The sequence below is a fragment of the Centrocercus urophasianus genome, unplaced genomic scaffold (assembly GCF_019232065.1).
Source record: "Centrocercus urophasianus isolate 14NV4802_14NV808 unplaced genomic scaffold, USGS_Curo_1.0 seq_15, whole genome shotgun sequence".
Lineage (NCBI taxonomy): Eukaryota > Metazoa > Chordata > Aves > Galliformes > Phasianidae > Centrocercus > Centrocercus urophasianus.
The window spans coordinates 33500629-33525814 of record NW_024884697.1 but is presented as its reverse complement, the minus strand read 5'-3'; the positions used below and the strand labels follow the sequence as shown (position 1 = coordinate 33525814).

The 25186-nt window shown below is 41.6% G+C and overlaps 1 protein-coding gene across 1 annotated transcript in view; it reads left to right on the top strand.

The window, feature by feature from the left end:
* The window catches only part of CPM (carboxypeptidase M), a 32094-nt gene extending 7248 nt beyond the window's left edge, over positions 1-24846 (top strand). Inside the window, exons 3-9 of the mRNA XM_042815591.1 lie at positions 11229-11326; positions 19265-19437; positions 20383-20567; positions 20833-21003; positions 21847-21999; positions 23016-23164; positions 24204-24846. Coding sequence (XP_042671525.1) covers positions 11229-11326; positions 19265-19437; positions 20383-20567; positions 20833-21003; positions 21847-21999; positions 23016-23164; positions 24204-24437 — 1163 coding nt within the window. The 3' untranslated portion in view covers positions 24438-24846. The remainder of the gene's footprint in view (positions 1-11228; positions 11327-19264; positions 19438-20382; positions 20568-20832; positions 21004-21846; positions 22000-23015; positions 23165-24203) is intronic.
* The last annotated feature ends 340 nt before the right edge of the window (positions 24847-25186 follow it).

Here is a 25186-nt window from a genome sequence, read left to right as displayed (position 1 = left end):
TAGAGGAATATCCACAGAGAATATGATATCTTTAAAGAGAATACTGTGGGGCTTTTTGTGCACGTACATAGTGAGAGAGGTGTTTGTGTATACAAGAGTATTAGTGTTTCTTGCATTTGAGTGACTGCTGCAAATGTTCTTCCTCCTGTCTCCAATCCTTGATAATGTCTCCTCTTCTCTTCCCCCTGCTTGTTTCCCACCCCACAGATTTCCTCAGTCCTATGAATCACAGGCTCATCATGCAAGCATGGCGAGTGTAGATAATATAAGCATTGAGATTTTCAAAGTTCATTCTAAGAAACAAAAATGAATGGGATGTTTCCCACTCTAAGGGCCCCATTTAAAACACACTTAAGTAATCTGCTTAAGTCTAGAGTTTCATTTAAAAACAGGCATTCTAAAACTTACAGTGATTGCTACTTTTACCCATTCTTGCTTCTTTTCTATTTTTTCCTCTCTCCCCACTGTCCTCTGAGTGCTTCTTCTAGCAGTTTAGTTAGCAGAGTTGATGTAACTGCATGTGCCTTACATGCCTGACTACAGAAGAGCCGCAGTACTTCCACCTTCTACAGTATTTTGACCACTGTAATGCGACATCGGTTGTTTGGGTGCAGTTAATTCCGATAGCCAAACATTACACTTTTTTGCCTGATAAAATGACCTCATACTGTCAGCAATGCCCTGACAGACTGCCTACACTCCCTACACAATTCTGAAAGAGTACTTAGCTTGGGCCAGTGTTGCACATTTGGCTTGAAAGACGATTAAAACATTGAAGAAGTCAGTCTTAGAGGTGTGGAAACTGACTGTAAGTCTCTTGCAATGAAGGACAAATAGCTTGCTTAAATCTCTTTCCTTACCTTTCCTATGAATTGGTCAGTCCTCTTTGCCTTCTATGTGGTCTCCTATACCTAAAAAATAATGATGGAAGTGTGTGTGCATGCAAATGCAACTCAAACACAATTCTTATAGAAAATATGGTCAGAAATGTTTTTTTTTCCTCTATGAAATTTACCAGAAATACTATCTAGGAGAGGAAAATAAGGGGAGGAAGGAGAAAAAAAGACAACAACTGCTTGAAGGAAACCTGTCTTAGCAACGTAGTCCAAATGTTTTTTGTATAAAAACTTTTCTTGTACTGGAATCATTCTGTTGTAACTTTGGAAAGGAAATGTGATCTACTTATAAATAGTATATAGTTACTGTGAGCAGAGTTTATCTATAATCTGAGCTGTGGGAAAAATCACAGCTTTCCTGCCTCCTCTCTGCTTCTGGACAACTAGAAAGCAGGGAGCAGAATGTATTTGTTAAGCTTTTCTTCCTTTATTTAGAGTAGTAGAGGTGTAAATGTACAGCTATCCTATTTTTCCCTCAGTAAGGCTCTGCAGGTTTCCGCATTTGCTTAGAAGTAGATAGAAGTGATGACTGGGTGTGATTATCAGCAGTAGCAATGCTGGCTCAGTACTCTAAGAGCTTCAGTTACACAAAAGACAGTTAATTTACCTTTTTTTTTTTCCCCCTCTTTACTTTCTGGAGGCTTCTACTTTTTGGAGCTGTGTATGTGTGTGTGTGTACATTTCCAACCATACAAATGAGAGGGGTGATCTTCACAGAATCACAGACGGGCTTCAGCTGGAAGGCATATTAATGATCATCCAGTTCCAACCCCATGCTGTGGGTAGGGTTGCCAACTTCTAGGTCATGCTGCCCAGGGCCCCTCCAGGTCAGGAATATCCACAACCTCTCTGGGCAGCCTGCTCCAGTGCCTCAGCATCCTCTCCATCCTAACACCTCTTGCACCTAACATCAAATTTAAATCTGCCCTCTCTTAGTTTAAAACCTTTCCCCCTTATCCTATTGCTATCAGACTATGTCAAAAGTCTGTCTATATTTCCCTGAGAATAAGGAAAATTGGGTGAATATTATGTTAGCTCAATGATATGAGCTGAATTGCAACTTACAGTACAAAGTCTTAAATTTTAAAACAAATTCTAGTCTCAGGCTTCTTGGAAAGAAAGAGGATTGCTCTCTGATGCCTATTCTTTTCCCAGGTGATCAACAATTTTCCTCTTGTTTGCAAGGGGAGCACAGTAATGCATCCCTCCTCGCCTACTCCAGGTGATGCAGCTTTGCAGGATAAGAGCAGTACACCTTGCATCCTTCCTGTCCAGGAAGGCACCTAGGGCTAACAGTGTTGCTGATTCCCAGTGTTTCCTAATTAAAGCTTTACTACATGTAGTTATGGCATATTGTGTCTAGCTAGTTCAGTGAGTACAAGTATGAGCATACTTGCATGTAGGCAAGATGCAATTTCTAACCCTGAAGCGTTTCTTCCTTAGACCGTTCTACTACATTTGGTCATGCACAGAAGAGATCTGGATTCTTTTTTATAAAGCTGGATTTTTCCTTGTGAATGCAAGTTGGATGTGTGCAGTTGCTATTTCTGCTTTTTTCAACTTCCTGTGAATTAGGTAGTTAATTGAAAGGAGAGAAAAATGTGTAGGTGTGGTTGTAGCCCTCTTTTCCCTCCCAGTGAAGAGGCTGCCCTGCCGGTAAATGGTTCCACTTTGGGCACAGGAACTTTTACCACCTATGCAGTAATTCAGACAGGAGAGAGCTTAGATTATGCTTTAAGAAGAAAGTTCTGCAGTTTGATATCCAGGGCTTACTTGCAAATTCTTGTTGCTATGGAGAAGTTTGGTCTGTGGCAGTTGAAGTTATTTAACGGAATGATTGTAGTGGCTGCATTACATGCTGAGTTCACAGTGGATTTAGGGCAATTGAGTTATATTTCCTGTTTGTTCCTAGTACATATTTTCTGCATCCTAGGGTCTGCAGTTACCTGAAACATTTGAGCAGGGAGAGCTTGTACGGATCTGAAAAAGTAAAATTTGTGCTAAGGATAAAATAAAGAAAACACCGTTTTCAATAAGAAATAGACTCCTACTGTGTCATTCAGAAGTTCAGTCTGGTTCAGTATTCTTTTTGTCATGAACAGCTAGAGAAAACTCCAAGAATACGTTAAGCACAGAATACTTCCAAATACGTACAAATCAGGTGCTTCTGACAAAGCACATTTCCTAACTGTGATGACTTGAACTAAGTTACAGTACAAATCTTGCTTTGATGCACAGTTGCATTAGGCTGGTCTTAAAATCCAGAAGGAAACAAAGACCATCAGAACACACTCCCTTGACAAGAGAAAGGACTAAGTTGCTTCATTTGCTGTTGGTAGTCACACTGCCTGGATGTTCCTGTCATGTTTGTTAAAATGGATTACCTTTCCTAAAAGGAAGTCACTAATATTCCTAGAGAGATTTTTTTTTTTTTAACCCATTATGAGAGAATCTAGAAGCAACTGGTTGAACTAAGGTAACTTATTAACTAAACCAGGAGCAAAGGTGGTGATAATAACAATTGTATTGTTTAAATTAATTGATCTTGCGTTTTTTCCTCTCCAAACTGTTTCATTAAAAACAAAAAAAGTGACAAATACAATGTCTAGAGTATGCCAAGGATGCCTAAGTAGATATGCTTAGCAAGTTTCTTGGCAAGGTACCTCAACACTGAAGCCCTCATGTATACTAGTAGCTTTCGAGCCATGTAGGAACAACAGCCTATGGTGTCCTCCTGGTTTTCTTCTCCTTCTCTTGGCTTCGAATGCCGGGAATAGTTTGGCCTCCTCTGCCTTTGGCATTTAAAAACAAAACAAAACAAACAAAAAAACAAACAATGACAACAACAAAAACCTAGGCCAAATAAAACTGTTTAATCAGGATAAATTACATTAAGATCATCCTCCTTCTTGTACCTGGCTTGCATTATACTTTGCTTGTGATAATCCAGTGTGTTACTGTGAATTGATAGCATTTCTTTATTTTATGGACATGGTTGCTTTTCTGAAAACTACTAGAGTATGCCAGTTTTACACTTCTCTCAGAAAATATTATAAATTACACATCTGTAAATTTGGTTTTAAAATCTTGTGCTAATAGAAGCAAGAGTTGGTGAGGAGGATAAATGTTTTGTTTGGTTTCTGGGAGTGAATATGAAAGCAGGGAGTGTAAATAACAGAGAATGCCTGTTTAGGGTAATTCTGTGTGTCCATGGAGTTTTCCCCTCAGTGACCAGCACTGAATAGGATTAGTGTACATGAATTTAAAAACAGTGTTCCCTTCTGGATTGTTTTTGTTTGGATGTTTTAAAAATTTATTTCTATTTCTTGTGTTCAAATACAAGGTGCTATTGTAGAAACTGCTCTGTGTTGGCAGTTTTCCATGTTTTTATATATAATGAGTAGGATCAGCTTGATTATGAGAACTGGAAATGGTACTGCATGGCGAGTCATATATACATAGGAAATAGAGGATTGTTGTCATAAGATACAAGTCCCCTGAAATTGTTTAAGCAGCTATAGGTGTCACAGACAACCAAAGATGTGTAAATCTTTAGGTAGATAAGCAAGAACTATGAGCTGTTCTGACCCCTTTCTGTTCTCAAATGCTTTGATGACAAATGACCTGTGTCTGAGGTCAGTCCTGCCATCTTGCTTATCACTTGCTGACTCTAAATCAAATTGACTGATACAGTCTCTGGAAACAGGTGCTTACTGAATATAGAGAAATTATTATTTTTGTTTATATATAACCTTTAGAGATATGTATTCTTTTCAGAGAGAGATGGCCATAAGCCTCTAAGAAAGGATACAAGGAAAGAGATCAGAAGCAAGAAATCAAACAGCATAGTCAGCACAGTAACTGTAAATGTCGGTGCATCTCTTGATGGGATGTCTGTATTAGCACTTGAAGGTTGACAAGTGGAAATGGAGAGCACAGGGTAGTCCTAGCACCTTGAAACAAAACAGCGTGGGTAGGACATCAATTAAGCATTCACTTCCTTATCGATGATTTTCACTCTCGACTGCAACCTCATTAGGAACAGTGTGTCTAGAATAGTTCTTGTGAAGTATGATCTCTTTTACAGCTTCTCTACTAAGCAGTGTACTTGGGAAAGAAAAACAAGTAGTGAGACTTTTGCCCCCTTTTGCAGGATAAGAAGCGCTATTGATTTTTGGGGTATGGGCTGGGCACAATAATCTGATGTTATCTGAGGATCTTTTGGGTTTGTTCTGCTTATGTATGCACCATGCTGAACACTGTTAGTCTTGCACAATTGATGTATGTGACTGATCTGTCTTTAGCGCTTCAAAATACCTTGAACAGTTTCTTATGTTTGAAGTGTCCTAGCTTCTCTTGGGATATCAGTTTTGTCATTCATTACTAATGGAAATCCAGTCCAAGTGTTTAGATAAACCTTTCTGTCAGTAGACTATGAGAATATGGTACATTGACAGCAAGGATAAACTGATGTGCTACAGTTGCTTATACATCTGTCTGACCCTCACTTCAGGTATGCAGGTTATCCAGAGTATAAACTGTACATCTAGAATGTGTGTTTCCTGAGCAAACACAGCTGCCTTCTACTGGTTGATAATTTACAAAGTTTATATCCCTGAAGGATACTTTTTTTTTTCTTTTTAACTTACTGTAGTCTAGAAGATACTTTATACAACAGTCTGGCTGGCTTAAACTTGCATATTTGCTCATGTCTATAATGCTACTTCTGCAGTACTACCTAATTTTAATTATTTATGTAACCAAAATCATTCAAAGTGCTGCTAACTCTCAATTTCTGTTGGAATCTGAATCAAGTCGTGTGTGCTGTCGAGCAATCCTCTTGCAGAAACAAATTTAAAAATAGCTTTAGATGTCCAGCTTGGATTGGTGGTGACTAATCTGAGTAGTTAAAGTTTCAGAAAAGAGGTGTCCCATGCTGTTTGTTAGATACCCTGACACAGTTCTGCAATAAAAAGAAAACTGTCAAGATTAATTAGTATCTTGCATGGTAATAATTTGGACTTACGCTAGTGTTGCATACAAGGATGGAGTACCCAAAGACATAGCTGAAGGTTGCCAAATACAGTTAAGGAAATGTTTCTAATATTAGTATGCACTGTTAAAGTGGATTAAGGAGTGTTTGAGGGATTGTGTGGGAACTGTGGTACGTCTACAGAAGAACTTACCAAGGAGCAACTCATACCATCCTGTCTCCCCGCAGTGTTTTGTATAAGTAATACACATGGCAGTTATTTGCATCGTTTCTCTTTCTTCTGTCAAGCCGTAATTATAGTAGCGGCTGCTTTTGCAGTGGAAGCTGTTACATCAGCTGGTATGTTTATTTCACTGCTGTTCTCGTCGTGGAATCTAGGCTGAAGTTCTTCTGCTTATACTGGGATCAAGTATGATTGATATGATATAAGCTATGCCTAAGGTGTAACCACCACCCCATTATGTTCTCATAGATCAAAACCCTGCTTTTTTAGTCCCCCTTCTTATCTTGCACTGCTTTGATCATATGTTTTAGGGACAGAAACATGTGCTTAAGTAATTTGTGTGGTGCACGATAGAATGAAGCCCTGATAGGTTATGTTGATGTCAAGATTGCTGAAATACCAGTAGTGCATAGCAATCTGAAGAAGTATGACAAAATTATTTATGCTTTTTAACTGCTCTATACATACTAAGATGGCTGTCCACAGAGTTTAGAAACACATGTTTATGGATAAACCACCCTGATGGTTTGCTACTTCTTGTCAAACATGAGGGAAAACTTACTACTTCTGCTTAAGAAAGAGGATATGAAATAGAAAGACATGTAAATTGTTGTGGCTTATTTAACATCTCAAGAGTATTGCTTGAGGTCCTTACTTTGATTTGTATAATGACTGGTATCATATTGTCTTTTTTCAAAAGCTTGCATCATGTTTTTTTATAGGCAACGGAAATGGATCCACATAGTTTCATACCTGAGGCTTTGATTTAGACATCTAAAAATTCAACTTTCCAGTCAAAGTCAGAACAAGTTTTGCATTAACTATGTTCAGTGCTGCATTACTCAAATTAGTTTTCAGTCAGATTTGGAGCCAGCGTGAACTGGTTTTGGACTTTGTCTTCTAATTAGCATTGGTCTTTCTCTTCTCCCCGCCTTGTGCCTTTTTAGGAAGGGAGTGCCTCATGGATAGGATCTGCAGTGATGCTGATCCATGCTGAGGTGATGTGTAGCATGTATGTGGTCAGCTTGGGAGAACTGTAGTCGACATACTACTTTTCATTAATTAAACTAGACCTCCATGCAAACATTTAAGCTGGTTGGCTGGGTCTGTGGGTATGGACAGCACATTGTCTAGTTAGTTCGTTTCGCTTCTTAGCCACAACAGCCTTTGAAATAACAACTCTGTTTAATACATGGAACCATGAAGAACAAAGAGAAGAGAAGCAGAAGTAAACTTCAGAGCAAAACAAGGAGTGTAACCCAGTCTCCAAGGCCTACAAATAATCTGGTTTCTTTCTCACTTGATCTGGACATCGGTTTCAATTCTCTGTTTTAATTCCCAGTTTTTGTGGGTCTGTTTAGAGTATTGATACCTTGTCATGAATATTGCTGTGGCAAAGGTAGAAAACTCATCAATAAATCTGCTCACCCTCCCAGAAGCTGTATAATCGGGCTTTGCTCCAACACAATTACAAACACAAGTTTGTCTTGATTACTTGCAATACAGTTCAGTGATTAGCTGAAATAATTTCTGGTTTGGCAGTGAGGAATGGTTTCTCAGTGTATGTTCAGTTGATGCAAATCGTGGGAGGTGGCTTAGCAGTTCAACTATGAAAACAGAGTTATCTAAGGCTTACTGATTAAAGGAAACTTTATCTACTGAATCTTCTTATATGCAGTAAATTACTGCTGTATGGAAAGAATCTTACATCATCCCTTGTAGGTACACTATCCAGTACTGCAGGCTGAGCAGACCCAGGAATTTATTTTAATTGTTAATGGTAAGCTTAATGCTTCTCACAAGCTGGAAGTGCCAGAAAATAATTGATGTCTCAGTTCATGGGAGTGTTTATCATTGTGATGGCCCTCATGCACACAAACTGTAAACAGTCTAAACATTCATGCTGGAAAGACCAATTTAGATCAGTACTTAATGCTAGTCTATACTTAGCTCTTCCACGTGCTTCCCATGAGGACCATGAGGATGATCAGAGGGCTGGAGCACCTCTCTTATGAAGACAGACTGGGGGAACTGGGCTTATTCAGCCTGGAGAAGAGAAGGCTGTGGGAAGTCCTCATTGTAGCCTTTCAGTGCTTACAGGAAGCCTACAGGAAAGCTGGGAAAGAACTCTTTGTCAGGAAATGCAGTGATAGGACAAGATGTAACAGTTTTAAACTAAAAGTGGGTAGATTTGGGTATGTCAGGAGGAAATCCTTTATTCAGAGGGAGGCAAGGCGCTGCAACAAATTTCCCAGAGAAGCTATGGATGCCCCATCCCTAGAAGGCCAGGTCAGGTTGGATGGGGTTTTGAGCAATGTGGTCATGTGCGAGGTGTCCCTGCTCTCAGCAGGGGCTGGAACTGAATGGTCTTTAAGGCCTCTCCCAGCCCTAACCATTCTGTGATTCTAAGGCACTGGAAATGTGGGCTTTTAAAAAAAAAATATTGTTTTTGTTTGTTTTAAATCAGAATATATGTCATTTGCAGAAAGCCTTAAGTGACACAGAATTAGCTTGTAGCATTGATGGGTTTTTGTTGCTTTAGAACTGTGGTACGGTGCAAATGCTGCTAAAAATAGGGTGCTGTTCTACATTAGCTTGTAAGATACCCTGAAAAGCCTACATGCAATGGATGTGCATGTCAGTCATCTTTGCCCTTAGTCAGATTTGAGATAGCTCTGATGGTCTTGTTTTGTTTGAAAGGAAGCAGAGGCAAATCTCAATGTCTGATTATTGGTGAGAAGATCCTCCCTTTCTAGGGACTACAGTACAGCTTGTCTATTGTAACTGGTTGGGTATTTTATATGCTACGTAATTAGATATAGGAAAGTAATCCAAACATAGTTAATATATTGGTTGGCTTGCAGTACAGATCCCACTTTCAACTGCTTCACCTTTTAGGTCACTGCTTTGTATTCGTATGGGAAATGAAAAACGATTTGAGGAAACGAATGCTTTTAGTTGACACATATTTCATTTCCTCTGAGAGGGCTTTTGACACATAATACACTCAACCTGTTGGCTCTAAGCTATTTCAAAGATTTGCCTGTGTGCTTGGTGCTCACTCTGATAACAGTCCTAGAGTTGGATGGATCTGTAACCTTATAGAAAGTGTATGCCTCCTCTGTAGGAAATAAGTGATCTACAGTTTAACTGTATTCACCTCACTATATATATATATATATATTTAAGTTTATTTTCTTTTATTTTTTCCAATAGAAGGAAGGAGAGCATGGCTTAGAGGGAAGGACTTTCTTGGTAGCTCACTATGGGTTACCTCTGGATGCAACCAGGGAGAGGATAATGTTAAAGACATGGAAATCAGGTTCAGACTCTCATGCATGCTGGATTATGAATAAAAGCAGTATGTTTTCTTTCAGTACTGCTGTTTTTTTTCTAGTTCCAAACATACTTCTGCAGTAAGACTTGTCATGTTTCCACAGAATTGCACAATGGCTGGGGTTAGGAGGGACCTCTGGGTTTTGGAGGAGAAAAGGGCCAGGGTTCTGGGGGCCGGTGCTTCCTTTCTCTTTTTGAAGAAAGATGTGCTTAAAAGCTAGTATCTGGCTTCTCCACTCTGTTGCTTGTCTAGACTTACAGAAGTTGAACTTTTATTATTGTTATTAATGAAACAGTAGCTCTGCACACAACAAAGCTGAATAGCTTCCTCACCAAAGCACTTACTGCAAACTTATTTCTGGATGTTCCGGACGACTGCTTGCTCGCGTTGTCTTTTGTAGTGGATCTAAGTGGTGGCATCTCTCAGCCTTGTGTTTGCAAGGATTGAATAATGTCTTTGGAGTGACTGTGGACAACTAGGGAATGCTGACAGCACTCTTGTTCAATCTGTCTGCTGGCATTTGCAGTCTCACTGCTTCCTGATCCTAATTAATCCGAGATTCCGACTCAACCTGTGAAGTGAGCTTAGCTTGGCAACCACTGACTTCAGTTTTAATCATCTCACAGTTATTTCAGTACATCTTGTAGTGCTTCTGGTTCTCTTCAACATTTGTCTCCTGTTTAGATACTCCTGTTAAGATACTACAGTTGGTGCAGCATTCCTGTTTTCTTTCTAGCCATGTAACTGGCTCCTTGCCGCTGGACCACGAGTGTTATGGGATCTACCTCTGGGAAACTGCTGTCTTCCAGAGTTTCCTACAGACTTAATGATCCACAGTAGTGTAGGAAGTAATGCTCTGTATTCTTGCTGATAAATAACAGCTGGACTCCTCCCAGATAGTTCGTGGGTCCCACTGAGCAGTGTGTGAGAGCTGGGGACAGGCAATATGCATGAGAGGTCTGGCCATTAGCAGCCCATAGGCTGTGACTGCTGCTATCAAGGAACTGGTCCGGTTTCTTTGCTGCCATCTGCTGAAAGCAGTGCTGGCCCACCTAAGGGAGCAGCATAGTGGGAAGCACAGTTGTGTAGAAGAGCTCTGAAATGCCACAATATCGCTACTAATAATAACAACAACAAAAATGCCCTCTCCCATTTTCAATTGGGACTTCCAAAATATTTACTTATTTTATTACTTACATAAAGCTCAGCTTCCTGTGCGTCTTTAATGATCTTAACTAACGCTCTTTCTGTTGCCGCTAGTTCTTACACTGTGAATTTTTGGGACTTGTTTCTGTGCATGCCACCTCCTTCTTATTTTTTCCCTGAGCAGTAATTCATGTATGTGTTCAGCTTTTCTACCTTGTCTTTAATTAGGGGGGGGAAAAAAAAGAAAAAAGTTTCTTCTTTGTGACAAGTATCATATATAAATACTATACATTTGCTTGGTTAATTTGATTGACAATCTTCACTGTAAAATTTGATTAGAAAAATATATATTTCCTATTTCCTACCACTGTTTAAATGTTCTTGACATTTCAATATTCACTGCACGCTTTCATTTGGAAGACAGAACAGTGGTTCCTATGACTAATTTAACAAGTATTTCTGTAAATAAATCCACTTGAAAACACTACTATAGGATTGTCGGTGCAATTATGAAATATGGAAACTTGTTGGTCTTCTTGATGACCAACTCGTGTACTTTTTCTGTTCTTTAAATTCTGTGTATCATTTTATACTTTGTTTAAAAAATTGTCTTTTCCCCTTCCCCTCTTAAAGGTAGAGACCTGTGGGTTCTTGTTCTGGGAAGGTTTCCAACCCAACATAAGATTGGCATTCCAGAATTCAAGTATGTTGCTAATATGCATGGGGATGAGGTACGTTACAACTTTTGCAATGTCACTTATATCAAATATATTTACTAGAAGTTTAAGGTGAACTGCACTCAGGTGTGTGCTGCTTATTATCAAAGTATACACGTTTTTCTTTGTCAAGAAATAGCCTCAAAGAATATCAAGAAAAAAGTTACCTTGCTATGGCGAAAGTGTTTTGGGAGATCTTTCATCATTACATTTAAGACCTCTCAAACAGAAAGAGCTTTGTGTTCTCCATAAGAATAAACCCAAAGGCTTTAATTTTACTGGCAATGAATCAGATGTAATTGTCTGCTTGTTACCAGCTGGGCATGAAGTATGACTGATGGAACTCTTCAAATCCATCCTGAGAGTGGAAAATAATTCTTGTGAACCACCAAATAAATTGTTTTTAGGGAGGCAAATTCTCTTAATTTTAAGCTAGGAATAAATACATTTGCCTAAGATAACACAGTGAATACAAAAAGCAAAGCAACTTCAGGTTTAATTTGCCTTGGAAAGAATCATTTATTAATGATAAAGAAGAAGAATGGTGATTGTGAGATTTCCAGGTGTAATATGTAAATGTGAAATAAACTGCAAGCTTCACTCTTCTCTCTGATCTTTTCTTGCCTTCTGTTTCCCTTATTCTTTAGCTTTCCCTGCTCTTATTAGGTATGTTTTGGATAAAATTGAACTACGCCATATATTTCTATGTAGACTTTAATTTCATGGGTAAAGAATTCAACAGAGAAGTGGCAAAAACTGTCTTCATATGCTAGACTGTATTCCCTACTCATCTACTTCCCTTGGTTTTGGAAGTGTATCCAGTGTAAAGTATTACTGATCACAAGCTATTTCTATTATCAATGCTGTGCCTGAGCACTTGCATGCCTAGAGGCACTTGTGACATTCCATGCCAAGAATTTTCCCCGAGTTCAACTAATTTCACCTGGTTCAACAGTGGTCATTTTCAAAGTGCTGCTGGGAGTCTGACTGCTTTGGGATTTAACTCTCGTGTGGGAGGAAGCTGATTCACAGCCTCAAATGGATATGTGGTACTGGATGCCCAAAACAGAGCCTGCAGCTCATGAAACCTGTTGTGTTTCAGCAGGGGAGTGCAGGCTGCTTAAGGATTGCAGCTGTGTGGGACAGTCCCTACGGGCTGCTGGAGAAAGCTTCAAGACTGTGGTTACAGATGAGCCAGTTTTGGTGGAAAAGAATTGGAGGGGAGAATGCCATTTTGTCCAGAGTGGCTTGCCTTTCAAATCTGCTGCAACTGGACATAAGGGCGGATTCCTGCAGCTGCTCCTTTTGAAGCATTCACAATGGGGCACTCCTGGTACTCTTGCTACCTACAGAGATGTGCATAAGAAACTTGGGCTGTGGAGACACTCAGTGTTTACATGCTTACATGGTTAGGGGTTGCTAGAGAGCGGGCAACCTGGCTTGCTATCTAGGATATAGATTTTGAAGTTAACTTTATAACAAGTGAAGAAACCATCTAAGTGCTGTTCACAAGCTTGTCTGAGAAGAGTTGTTCCTTGAGCTAACAGCACTGGAGCTTTAGGTGCTGTATTATGTGACTCTCTAATGAGCTACGTTCTGGCTTGTTCATCAGAACAACCACGCACCTAGGAAAGATTCCAGAATTAAGGCTGATCCTCCTTATCAGGCCCCCAACCTTTGCCTTTCTTTGTGCGTGGATGTCATACTCACTTGGTGTTTGTTTTTTCTATCTGACCATAAATGTGTTTCATATGGCAGGAAATGAATTCCTCATATAGAGCCGCATTGGAGAATTTGAATATTTATTCCCATAATCTAAGATTCTGTTAGACTAGTCACTGGGGAAGGATTCAACTTCCCCTATAATAGATTAAGCAGATAAGTTTTTCATTAACTGTATGACAAGCTCCAACTTGTGCTCCACAGACTTTTATAACTTCAGATTGCTGGATTACAGCCTCATTGATCTCTGAATTCCTTTTGTGCTTCAGTGATGCTTTCCATAAGTGGTACACAGCGAGGAAATTCAGTTCTCTTCTATTGCTGATGCTCCCCCTTTAAGCTGTCACAATAATACAGACAGCACTTACCTTTGATTCAGTAAGTAGGCTTCTCCTAAAAGCACTGGGAAGCCTGAACTCTGTGTGTGCAGGCTGTTCTCATGTGCTGCTGGAGAGAAACCTGGGTTAATTGGGAGACTACCAAAGAGGGAAGCTCCACGAGAGTACGTAATGCTAGGAAGGGAGCACTTTTTTCAGAATTGGGAAGATTATGTTTAGAGTAGGCTAAGGTTTTTTTATATACCATAAAACATGGCTGGCCAAAGCGGAATGATTTTGTCTTGTGACAGCCATTGCCAAACAGAGTGAACTTTTGCCCTGCATCCCTGGAGGTGCAACAGGAGACTTTTCTCATTGTTTCTGTGCTTGAATGAAGTTGGACATCATTTTTAGCAGTACTTATTTAGCCCACGCCAAACTAAAACTGAAGATTAGCGATCGTTCTGTCACTTGGAACTTGAGTCTGAACTTCTGTGCTGGACTTGAGTCAAAATGCACTAATAGGCTGCACAAAACCCGTAGGCCTGTGAAATGTCGATGAAGTTTGCATTAAAGATGAGGGAGGTTGCCTGCTGCTCTGGGGCCTGTTCATTACAGTGGTAGTCCCTGTGTTTGAATCAAAGCACTGATGTGGGACTTCAAACAGTTCAAAGCAAATTAGAGGTTTGTCTGGTTTGGTTTTCAGCTGTTCCTCTCTGTAGGGAGCAGTGATGTGACTTACTGTGTTTTTCATTGTGGTTTTTTTTTTCAGTTGCAGCTCATTGTGAGTTAGGCAGCAGCTCTCTCCTGTCCCAGGGCTGTGCTCTCGTTGAAAGAGTTTCTATTCTATGTATGTAGTTGCACATTCCTCTCTGGGGAAAAACTCATTCCTTGTCACACTGACCAATGCCAAATCCCCTGATGCTTTGAGACGTGCAACTTTTGACCAGCAGTACTGCTGTCTGCAAAGCTAAGCTGCAGGATTTCACTAATAGGCTCTTTCTAAACCATTCATATGGTTCTAGGGCAAAGTGTATCCAAACAGAGTGTAAGCTATCTGTGTGATACTGCTTGTTCTCTGTAGTGTACTACATAGATGTGTAGCTAGAGCAGCATGCTTACAACAAGCAGTAGCACCAGTCACCACAGAATTCATCCCTTTTCCAGGGTGACAGTATTCATACCATCCTTCTCTGGAACCATTCCCTTCTAATAACTTAGTGCAGCAGTATTTTGTCTCTTTTTCACTGTGTACTGGTGGGCCTGGACTAGACTACGTGGAAGGAAAGTGTGTTTCTATTACTGGCTTGCCTCACGATTTAAGTTCATGCAGCTATACCCTATGTTATGGACATAACCATCTCCACAGAAGGGTTTCCAGATTAGAGTAGCTCTATTGTGATAATTGGAGTGTTCAAAAACAGAAGAACAGGAAAAAAAATAGAGTGAGTCTTTTGTAGAGGGTTGTGACTTTATTTCCAAAAGTGAATAGGAGCTGCATTTGTGCTACCAAAATATCCCCATATGGTAATACATTATTTTTTTTATCACAATGTTGGGCAAAAGGTTGCATCCGTGTACTATAAAATCTGCTGTAATGAATTCTCAGGACATATTCTGCTGTCATTTATATATTGTACAAGACATACTATATATGTTTATATTTAATACATAGGGAGCTATTTTCTGCCTGCTTTCAGTATCAGCAGATGCGATATAAAGAAGGTTGGAGGCAAGTGGCATTTCAGGATTCCCAGCAACCAGATCTATTTTTTTAACCTTACTTCAAGGAAGTGTGACACTGCTGAGATCTCTTTCAACACTCATAGGGCTGCTGCCTGCCCTCAGTTACCTTTCTGATCTCAACTCTCACCCTCCTCAACGGAAAAAGCAGTGACCCGTGTCTCAGCCAGGTGAAAGTTGTGCAGATCAGAATTTGTCCAGGCAGAAACAACTCACACCAGCTGCTAGTTCAAAAGCAGGCTGGTGTTGTGCTGCTGCTTTCTTCGGTTGTAAAACAAACTGCAGTCCCCACATATTTGGTATTTCCATGGTGATCACTGGTGTAGAAAGAAATGGGTGTTTGCCAAATGGCGTTTGTATGAACAGTGCCTTTAAGACTGGTGGATTTTACTAAAGTAGGACAAACACAGTGGGGTGTGTCACAGCTGTGCATAATAATTAATGCTGTACAAGTGTTAAAAAAGAATGCCTTACATGTGTGGCATCTCAGCGATAAGCCTGAGGGCTGCTGGTTTCTCTACTGTAACGCTGCTCCCTTACGTGGGTCTGTATGGGAGTTGGGGCTGGAGCAAGGAGAGTGGCAGGGCTGTGCTGTTTCAAAACAGGTCCTACCTGATGGATTGGATCTCTTTCAACATAGATCAACTGAAAAAAAAAAAAAAAAAAAAAAAACCAAACCAAAAAAAACCAAACAAACAGGCCATGGTTAAGGAAAGAATTTTGATCTTAAAAAATGGGCAGTGTCTATCCACCCATAGTCCCCTGCCATTAAGTCTGTATTATTGGATAATAAAAAAGCTTTAAAACCAGATGTGATGGAGTGAAGCGTTAGGGCACAGGTACAGTCACAGCTAACCTTAATCTTTGAACAAGCTGCAGCTCAGGCTTCTTTAAATGCTTCAGCACCTGAGCTGGGTGCTGACCCAGCTGTGCCAGAAGTGACTGTCAGTAGGCTTAAGGTACAAGGTGTTTACAGGAAGGGCAGTCACACCCTGCAGATCCATGTCCCAGCACACACAATGGCTCTGTTTTCAGGACTTCCCCTGAGGATCACTGAAAGCCTTTTCTGATGATTCTCTCCCTCTGGGGCACTCAAAGAAACTTGGACAGCTGAAAGTGCAGAGAATCTTAACATGTCCCTAAAGAATCTAACTGTCCCTAAAGGTGGGGAAAAGGGCTCATCTGAGCTATGGCAAAATAGTACACCTGGATCAGAGCCCATTGCCCTTAGGATGATGCAGTTAAAACCAAAGACATGAAATCTTTGCTCTGCTCCCCACATCTATGTATTAGATAAGAGGTATGTTGAGGTATCTGTCCTTGATGTTACTTTTAGCAGCCTGCCTCCAGCATATCAAGATTCATTTGAAGCCCTTAAGTTTAAAAAACAAAAACACAAAAAAAAAACTTGTAGCTTGGTTGCACAGGTACAGCTGAACTTGTCAGGGTAAATGTTGGCTGGGCATTAAGTGCTTTCTGAGCGCTTGGTCAAAACTGGAGCTACACTTTCTCAAACTAAGACTCCCTTCCCCTTCCTTCAAACACCTCCAGATGTGCTTTGTTAAGAAACCTGCTGGGAGTTCTGGAGGTACTCTGGAGCAAAGCAATACTCTTCTGTTGTTCTACCAAAACAGAGTGGTAATACACACAGCTCAGAGTAAGTACCCTCTGTGGCAGGTGGTAGCTGAATTGTTCTGGTACTCAGTACTTGGGTATGGCAATATGCAATAGGATCCCTATGCAAGGGGTCCTATAAAATAGGATTTTTTAGTGCTCTATGTGTTAACAAGCCTGTGCTTAACTCTAAGTTACCATGAACATCATCCATTAAGCACTGCTGAACTGCTATTATTTATGAACATTATCCTTTTTCAGCCACCTTCTCTTTCTGCATCTTTCCCTTTCTTTTTCTGCTTCTCTACTGTTTTTTTTTTTTTTTAATCTTGAGAGTACTTTTCTTACCAGACATTGAGGAGAAGTACTGTAGGACCAGGGGGCTCTTTCCCACTCCCTCCACAGAGCAGCCCAATCTTGCCTGCAGTTCAGCTTCCTGTGTGGTAGGGCTGTTCTTGTTTCTCTGAGTGCTTGCTTTATCTCTGGTGCCCAGGGCCATGCTCTGGCTGACATCTCTCCCCTCCTTTCTTCCCCCTCCCTTGCCTGCTTCCCAAGATGTCTATCACCCAGCACTGGAGCTGAGCTGCTTCTACAAGACAGGTTCTGTTGCATACCTTCTAACACCTCGCAAAGTAAATGTAGCAGATCTGTGGAGTGGTCTGGCTCCCACGTGCTGATTTGTAAGCTGCCAGCAACAGGGGAAGTTAGTATCTTTATCCCCCCCATCCAAGTCTGCTTAATGTAGAGTCCAGAAAAAGAACCACTAGCTACTGGGACAGTCAATGCATTTGTTAGTGCTGCTTCCCCCAGCAGATTAGTGGATGGGGCCTTGCAGAAGACCTTCTGGAACTGACAGGTAATAATTAAATTAGGAACAAATCTACTCAGAGCAAGGTGGGGAAAAAAGTCATTTTTCCTTATACAAGCAGCATTGCAGAATTGCTCATCTTTAGTGTGATGCTCCCAGAGGTGTGAGCTGCAGCTTAGCAGAGCAGTTTGGAACTGCTGCTTTCCCATCCTCTTCCTGGGATAAATGTCAGCTGCTGAATAACTGAGACCCAGTTTGGTCCCACCCTAAGTAGTGGTGCAACAGTACCAACCTGTCTTCTTGCAGGCAGAGCTCCTGCTGGATAATGTTTGTGTTCCTACTCATGCCTACAGCTGGAACAGGATTTGCCACTCGAAGTGAAAACCGAACAAGATATTAGTACAGCAAACAGCTGCGGACAACGTTTCCTTTCCTCTGATTTCACCTTCATTTATTTACCTTACCTTGTACCAGTTTGCAAGCAAGATGAGGTTGACCAGTTTCCTTCAGTAATGTAACACCACGTTTCTCAGTTTAGGAGGAGGGAAAGAATCATTTGTGGTACTTCAGTCTTAGTGGTGCAGGACTCATTTTAAAAAGGTACTGAGATACTCCGTAGCTTGGAATTAGAGCTTGCAGTAATTTACCAGTCTCAATTCCTGGAGAAGAGTAGAGATAAGCTATCTGCAGAGCACATCCAGTTGCAAGTCTTGATTTGTTCCCATTCCAGTTTGAGATTAGGAACACTGCAGCTCCCTTGAGGCATGGGTCATGTTGCTATAGAAAGCGCTCCCGGAAAGCGTGGTGCAGCGAACGTGCTGTGCTGGTGGATGCTGGCACAGAACAATGTTGGTCTCAATTCTCTGAAATCTGCCAGAACACACCAAAGGGGGAGATGTCCCAACAGTTTTCGTGACTTATCGAAGTTCATGTGAACAAAAATGGGTATTTAGCTTCCTTCTGCCACTGCCCTTTGAAACCTAACCTTTGAAAGGTTACATCAAAAAGGCTCTTCCATCTTTGCCAAAGGATTTGCACGTACCCATTCCATTTTCCCAATGCCAGTGTTTATGACAATAAAATGCCTTATAACAGTGTACAACAAAAGTGGCGTCTCTCTATTTCCTGTACTGGGAATCAGCCTCTCTTAAGCCTGTATTAGAGCTGACTTCACAGAAAAGGAGATGAACAAGGAGAAAATCTGGCTCTGATAGATGGAAGGAGTCTCCTTCCTTCCCCCTCAGCTATTGCTGCCATGTGGTGATGCACAGTACCAGTGCTCGTGTGCAGGACCCAGGGACCCTCAGGCTTTGGCACAGAGCTGACTCTGCAGAGCCTCTGATATAATGCAGTGCTGCGTTTCCAGGCCCACGTGATCCCTAACAAGCAGCCTCTGCAGCTTTAGGTTTTGATAAGGCTGTGCCTTATCTATATAGGATTTAAGTAGTGTAGCTGACACAGTCAGTTTCTCATCACACAAAAAGTTCTGGTTGATCCAGGTTTAAAATCCTTGTGAAAGTCTTCTAGTGACTCCTTTAATCTTTTAAATTACCTTAAATGTAATTGGAGGGAGAGCATGGAACAAAACAGTGTTGACCAGAAGGCTCTTTCACGCCTGTGTAATCCAGTTAAAACTGAAACCATACAAAAAGCTCCAACTATTCACGTATAAGGTGGTGGGGTATGGAATGTTTTGGGGTTTTTTTTCTTTCTACAGCAGACATAAGAAAACTTACGCTTCTTTTACAGACTGTAGGGAGAGAAATCTTACTCCATTTGATAGAGCACCTGGTGACCAGCTATGGACGTGACCCAGCTATTACCCGGCTACTCAATAATACCCGGATTCACATCATGCCAACGATGAACCCCGATGGCTTTGAAGCTACAGTGGTGCCTGATTGTTATTACTCACGAGGAAGGTATGGGTGGCTTAGGTGGGTGGGAGTGGGTAAGGGAAATGGGCGTGGGGTAATAATTGGAGTTAGCAAAGAGGCTGAATCATACTGAGTGGAGAGAATAGTCCAGTGGATGCATTAGGGCTAAGTTTGGCCTCTGCTGTTCAGAAGAGTCACTGTTACAGGACAGTTTTTGGAAGAGTGAGTCATGCAGATGTTTGTATGTGGTGTGGTCAGAGAAAATTAGTCAGAAGGATATAACGACCTGACCTGACGAGGAGACCCAGGCTGTGAATAGAAGTACAATGACCTCTTTAGACCTTTAGAGTACTATATTAAAAAAAAAAAATTGTCCACCCACAGAGATCTTTTTCAGTTGGAGAACTGTGTAACCCTTCTTCGTGTTTGCAGTTCATACTGAATGCAGATCTACTTAGTAAGAGGGAAAACTACAAAAACATAGCTTGCTTTAACAGGTGCTGTGCTAGGAAAAAAAAAAGTCTCACATGGGAAAATGTAACCCAGAGTTGCATCTTGCACTACTTCTGCATTTTTTAACATAAACTGCAATGACCAAAAAGGGGAGGAAAAGTTTAATTGGCTAGAAGAGGGGGAAGAAGAGGAGAGAGTGAAAGAATTGGAAGAAATGTCTAAGGGATGAAGTTGAAATGTGAAGAAGGAGCAAACTCATGAGCTACTAGTTCTCCTGGAGCTTTGGCCATGGCAACACCAGGAGCAAGGGAAATGGTGCTCTAGGTAGAAAGAATTCTGAGTTCTCCAGGTGGGTAGTGCTTGCAGAAAGCATACTGAAATCTATTTTCTGAATGCTTGAGGAGATAAATTTCAACGGCCATCTTACTTGCTCGCTGAAGGCACCAGCATGCCCCAGTTCTCAAGTTCTGTTGGGCTGGTGCTGTTGAGATGCCTATGGGCAAAATGGTAACAGGAGTGCCTTCTCTCTTTCCTAAGGTACAATAAGAATGGAGAAGATCTGAACAGAAATTTTCCCGATGCCTTTGAAAATAACAACAATATCATTCAGCCAGAGACTCAAGCAGTGATAAACTGGATAAAAAATGAAACATTTGTTCTTTCAGCAAACCTGCATGGGGGTGCCCTGGTTGCCAGTTATACATTTGATAACGGCAACTCAGGTAAGCCTGGAACAAGTTCTTTCTTCCACAGTTGATTCATTTTAGGAATTTTTGCTCTACCGAAGCAAAATGTTTAAGGTTTTCTACAAGGTATTTTTCAACTTTTAAGTTGGGATGGGTGGGTTTTGGTAAACATCAAGGACAAAATAGGTTATTGAAAGACACTGCGTGCTTTGACTATCTGTGAAGTTCTTATCCTGTGTAAAAGATGGTGCTGTATGTTTTATCAGTAAAGAGAATTACAATGGCTGTCTTCATTCTGCAGTTACTGGCACCTCAAATGGTTACAGCAGGTCTCCAGATGATGATGTTTTTGTTCACCTGGCAAAAACCTATTCTTTCAACCATGCCAGCATGTACAAAGGGACTGGGTGTGACAGCAGACAGACCTTCCCAGATGGCATTACCAATGGGTACTCCTGGTACCAGCTGGAAGGTAAGAATGTCCATGCTGCTTTTTCAGCTACCTCAGATTCCTTCTTGCTTCTGCCACCTGATGATAAGGGCAATGACTGCAAGGATCGATTGGAGTAGCTAGTGAGAAATGAGGAAGACAACCCCAATAGGGATTATCTGAGAGGATACAGGTTAGCAGACTCCTCATCAGCAGTGACAAGAGTGAAATGAGACAGCTTCTGCTCTGGCTTTGTCTGTATCCTTTCTTAGGGCATATATTGCACACATATACTGCCTGCTGCTCCGGCACCAAGTTGAGAACCTCTGTTCTCCTTTCAGAAAGAAAACAAATGTTTGGCACTTATATTACCCTTAGGGAAAAAAAAAAAAGAAAAAAAAAGATTACTGAAATAAATCTTTTTCATTTCTGTTTACACATGGCCAAATAGAATATGGGTCCTGTAAACTCTGGCCCTGAGTGCTGCTTTGGCACCTTAAAGGGCTCCTGGGACAGCTCAAAGAGGCAGACTCAATGCCAAGCCCCGAATCAATCCATCTCCGTTGGGCTGGGAGAGCCTGAAAAGCCTTGTGAGTTTTTGAGTCAAAGACCTACCCTTCTTCAACATTAAATGTCATCATTTCCAAGACACCACTGTGCTTTAAAAAACAAGAAACTCTACAAGTATTTGTGGAGTTATTAAGCTGCTTTTCCAGAGGAAGCAGTAAATACAGGTGTGGCACTGAGGAATAATTTGTCTGTTTTATGTGCTGATTTTCTTACAGGTGTGATGCAATTAGCAACACTTTTCATTCCCCTTTTTCATCTTGCTTGACCTTTGGTGCTTCTTTGCAGTTGAACACTTTGCTTTATTTTCCCTTTAAGGTGGAATGCAAGATTACAACTACGTCTGGGGACAGTGTTTTGAAATCACACTGGAGCTGTCATGCTGTAAATATCCTCCAGCAGAGCAGCTGGAGAAATTCTGGAGAGACAACAAAGTTGCTCTGGTTGAATATATAAAGCAAGTACACCTAGGTGGGTACCAAGTGGAGCAGGAGATAAGGCTGAGGCTGGGCTGGTGGGCAGAGTAGGAATGTTTCAGCAGCTGGGGCCAGTGGTGGGGCTCTTGGCTATGGCACAAACCTTGGGAGCTCCTGCATTCAGGAAAGGACCTGAATGATGACTGCTGCAAGGCCAGGGCTGGTACGAGAGGACGGCTTATGGCTGTGCTGGGTGTGGGGCAGCAGGCACTCCTACAGTGCTGCTTGGGGTTGAATGTGTGACTGGGCAAGAGGAAGTGATGGGCCTTTCAGGGAGCTGCCCTGGGACAGTCCAAAGGTCTCTAAATGGGTACATGCAGGCACTCAGAGTTTCAAGGATCTTTGCTGTTTGGATTTTGTATTTTTAAGGCCTTTTTAAGTTGGGTCTGCACTTCACAGCTGAAACAGAGAAAATCTGCTTATTGAATTGGAGATATTTTGCAGTGAGTTAAATGGTTTGCACAAATCTGTTGCCGATGTCGCATTTCATTGCCATGAACGTCCAACTGTTTTGCTTATTGATGGTGCTCACTTTAGGGTGGTTGGTGAGAATGCATCCAACAAGTATGTATGGTGCTTTCAGCAAATGAGGTTTAGAAGCAAAGCTTACTGGAACAGGTTGCCCAAGGAGGTTGTGGATGCCCGATCCCTGGAGGCATTCAAGGCCAGGCTGGATGTGGCTCTGGGCAGCCTGGTCTGGTGGTTGGTGGCCCTGCTCATAGCAGGGGGGTTGGAACTAGATGATCATGGTGGTCCTTTTCAACCCATTCCATTCAACGATTCTGTGATTACAGTGCTGTTTTCTAAAGTCAGAGGAAGCTACTAATGACAACAGAAAGGAATTTGTTTTAGTTTCCTCCAGTAAGATTTAAGTACTGGTGATATTATTACATGTACTTGAAATCATTGAAGTGGCCTCTAAGTACATCCAGCAGCAAACAGTCCGACTTTGCCAGAGAGGGCGGCTTGTCACATGTACACACTGTTATCTTTCCTCCTTCTCTTTCATAGGAGTCAAAGGTCAGGTTACTGATAAAAATGGGAATCCTATTCCCAACGCAATCGTGGAAGCCAAAGGGAGGCCTCACATCTGCCCCTACAGGACAAACGAGCACGGCGAGTACTTTCTTCTCCTTTTGCCTGGGAAGTACGTGATCAATGTAAGTGTGCTGCCTGCTTCAGTTATTCTGATTGTGCTTTGAATCCTTGAGCACAGCGAGGGTTTTGAGTAAGCTGGACTTGCTTGAGTCAAATATAGGAGTTGTCAAGACTCACTGGCAGATTTTTCTTTTGAAATAATCTTAAAATTTGAGTCAGCAGTAAGAAGATGTTTAGATGTGGTAAGATTTCCTGTCCCTGGGATGTCCAGAAATAGCACTCCACCGACTGGATGGTGGAACCAGCTGAGTTGCTGGATTGTGCTGGGGCTGGCCTGAAGTGTTAGAGCTCTGAGGCAGCAGAGGCTGGGATCCACATAGCCCCAGGCAGCAGCAGGCTGACAATGCCATTGGTGACAGCTGTTCCCCTGAGGGTGGTGTCAGGAGACATTAGAGGGCATTTGTACAACGCAGTCTCTGGCAGATGCCAGCCCAGGATCTGTCCTCAAGTGTGATTGCAGGATTCCCTCTTCCGTACTGCCTGAGGTGCTCCTGTGGTCTTTGAGCCAAAAAAAAAAAAAAAAAAAACCCACAGCTGGTTTGCAGTGAGAATCCTCCTCTGTCACTTCCCAGGGAAATGACTTCCCTCCACTCAAACATCAAGCTGGTAAATTCCTCCTTGGGCTTCAACGTCACCTGGGAGCCTCCTCCATGCACTCCACTTCCTGTCCCCTTCACCCTTCACTGCAGTCTGCAAAAGGAGTATGGCAGCAGTCCTTCACTCAGCCCCCAGAGGCAAACAGTCTCCATCAACAGCAACAGGGGGCAACACCCTGACCCAGAACATCGTTACGAAGCAAGATGGTCGGATGGTCGGTTCATCCACTGAGAGGCACTGACCCAAATAAAGCAAAATCAGCAGAGCCATGGGAACTGTGGGGAGAAAAAAGTGTTCTGTTAACATTCCAAGCTCAGCTTTTGTTGTTTCCTCTTGTTTAGCTCAACTTACGTTTAGAACATTTTTCCTATACCCTGAAACTGTAAACAAGTTTAAAGTGGAACTCTGTGTTTAAAACACGAAATCTTTTGTGCTCGTTCCCAGGCTACGGTACCAGGATTTAAATCGATGCTGAAGACAGTGGACATACCTGACAACACCGCTAACTTCAGCGCTCTGAAACAAGACTTCTCATTCCCAGAGGTCTCTGTCAAACCGAGACCTGCTTCGTGCCCCAGAGCCCCTCTGTACCAGGAGCTCGAACGCTCGTCAGCTGCAGTGAAACCAACTCTACATATCTTGGTTTTAGTGATGGTTGCAATTTCCATTTTCAAATGAAGTCGGGAATTACGTGGCAAAAGCCTCCTGCACAAATATGGCTTCTGAAACAAAGATTGTATGCAAGAGAATGTTTCTGTGAAGCTGAGAATTTGGTTTATAATCACGTTTATTGCATTTTGTAAAATACTGCCTTGACAATCAAATGTTATACTTTAATTAGACTGTCCCTTTTCTACAATACTTCAAAGAAATACTGTACAGCCTATGGAGATGGTAGCTGTGGATGTTTGCTGCAGTGTTACAGACACACTTTAAAGAACTTGCCAGAGGTTCAAAAACAGTTTGGGATTGTGCTGCAAATGTTTCCCAGTGGTGCTCTATTGGACCAGCAGTTTGTGTGCCCACACACGTGTAAGCAATTAGATCCATCCTAATTTCTCATAATAAAGCCACTTCTATAAGTGAAGAATGACACTTTTAACTGTGCTCTTTCCTGTCTAGACAAATGAGACTGATCAGGACTGAAATAACATCAGTAACACCCCTTCTAAGAAAGGATGCAGAGAGGAAGCAGTGGGAGGTATGTGCCGAAAGGCTGTGTGCTGAAGGCTTGGTGCCAGCCTGTGCCACCAGGCAGAGCTCAGAGGAAACACTGGTTTCAACAGTTCTGTCTACAGTCTCTGAAAAACATACAGAAGTAGTCTTCTACAATTGTAGAACTATTTTTTTTTTTTAACTGGAGTGAACGATAATTCCAAATGCTTCAGTATGAATGGTTGCAGTAACAGCATCAGCTGTGATTTGGT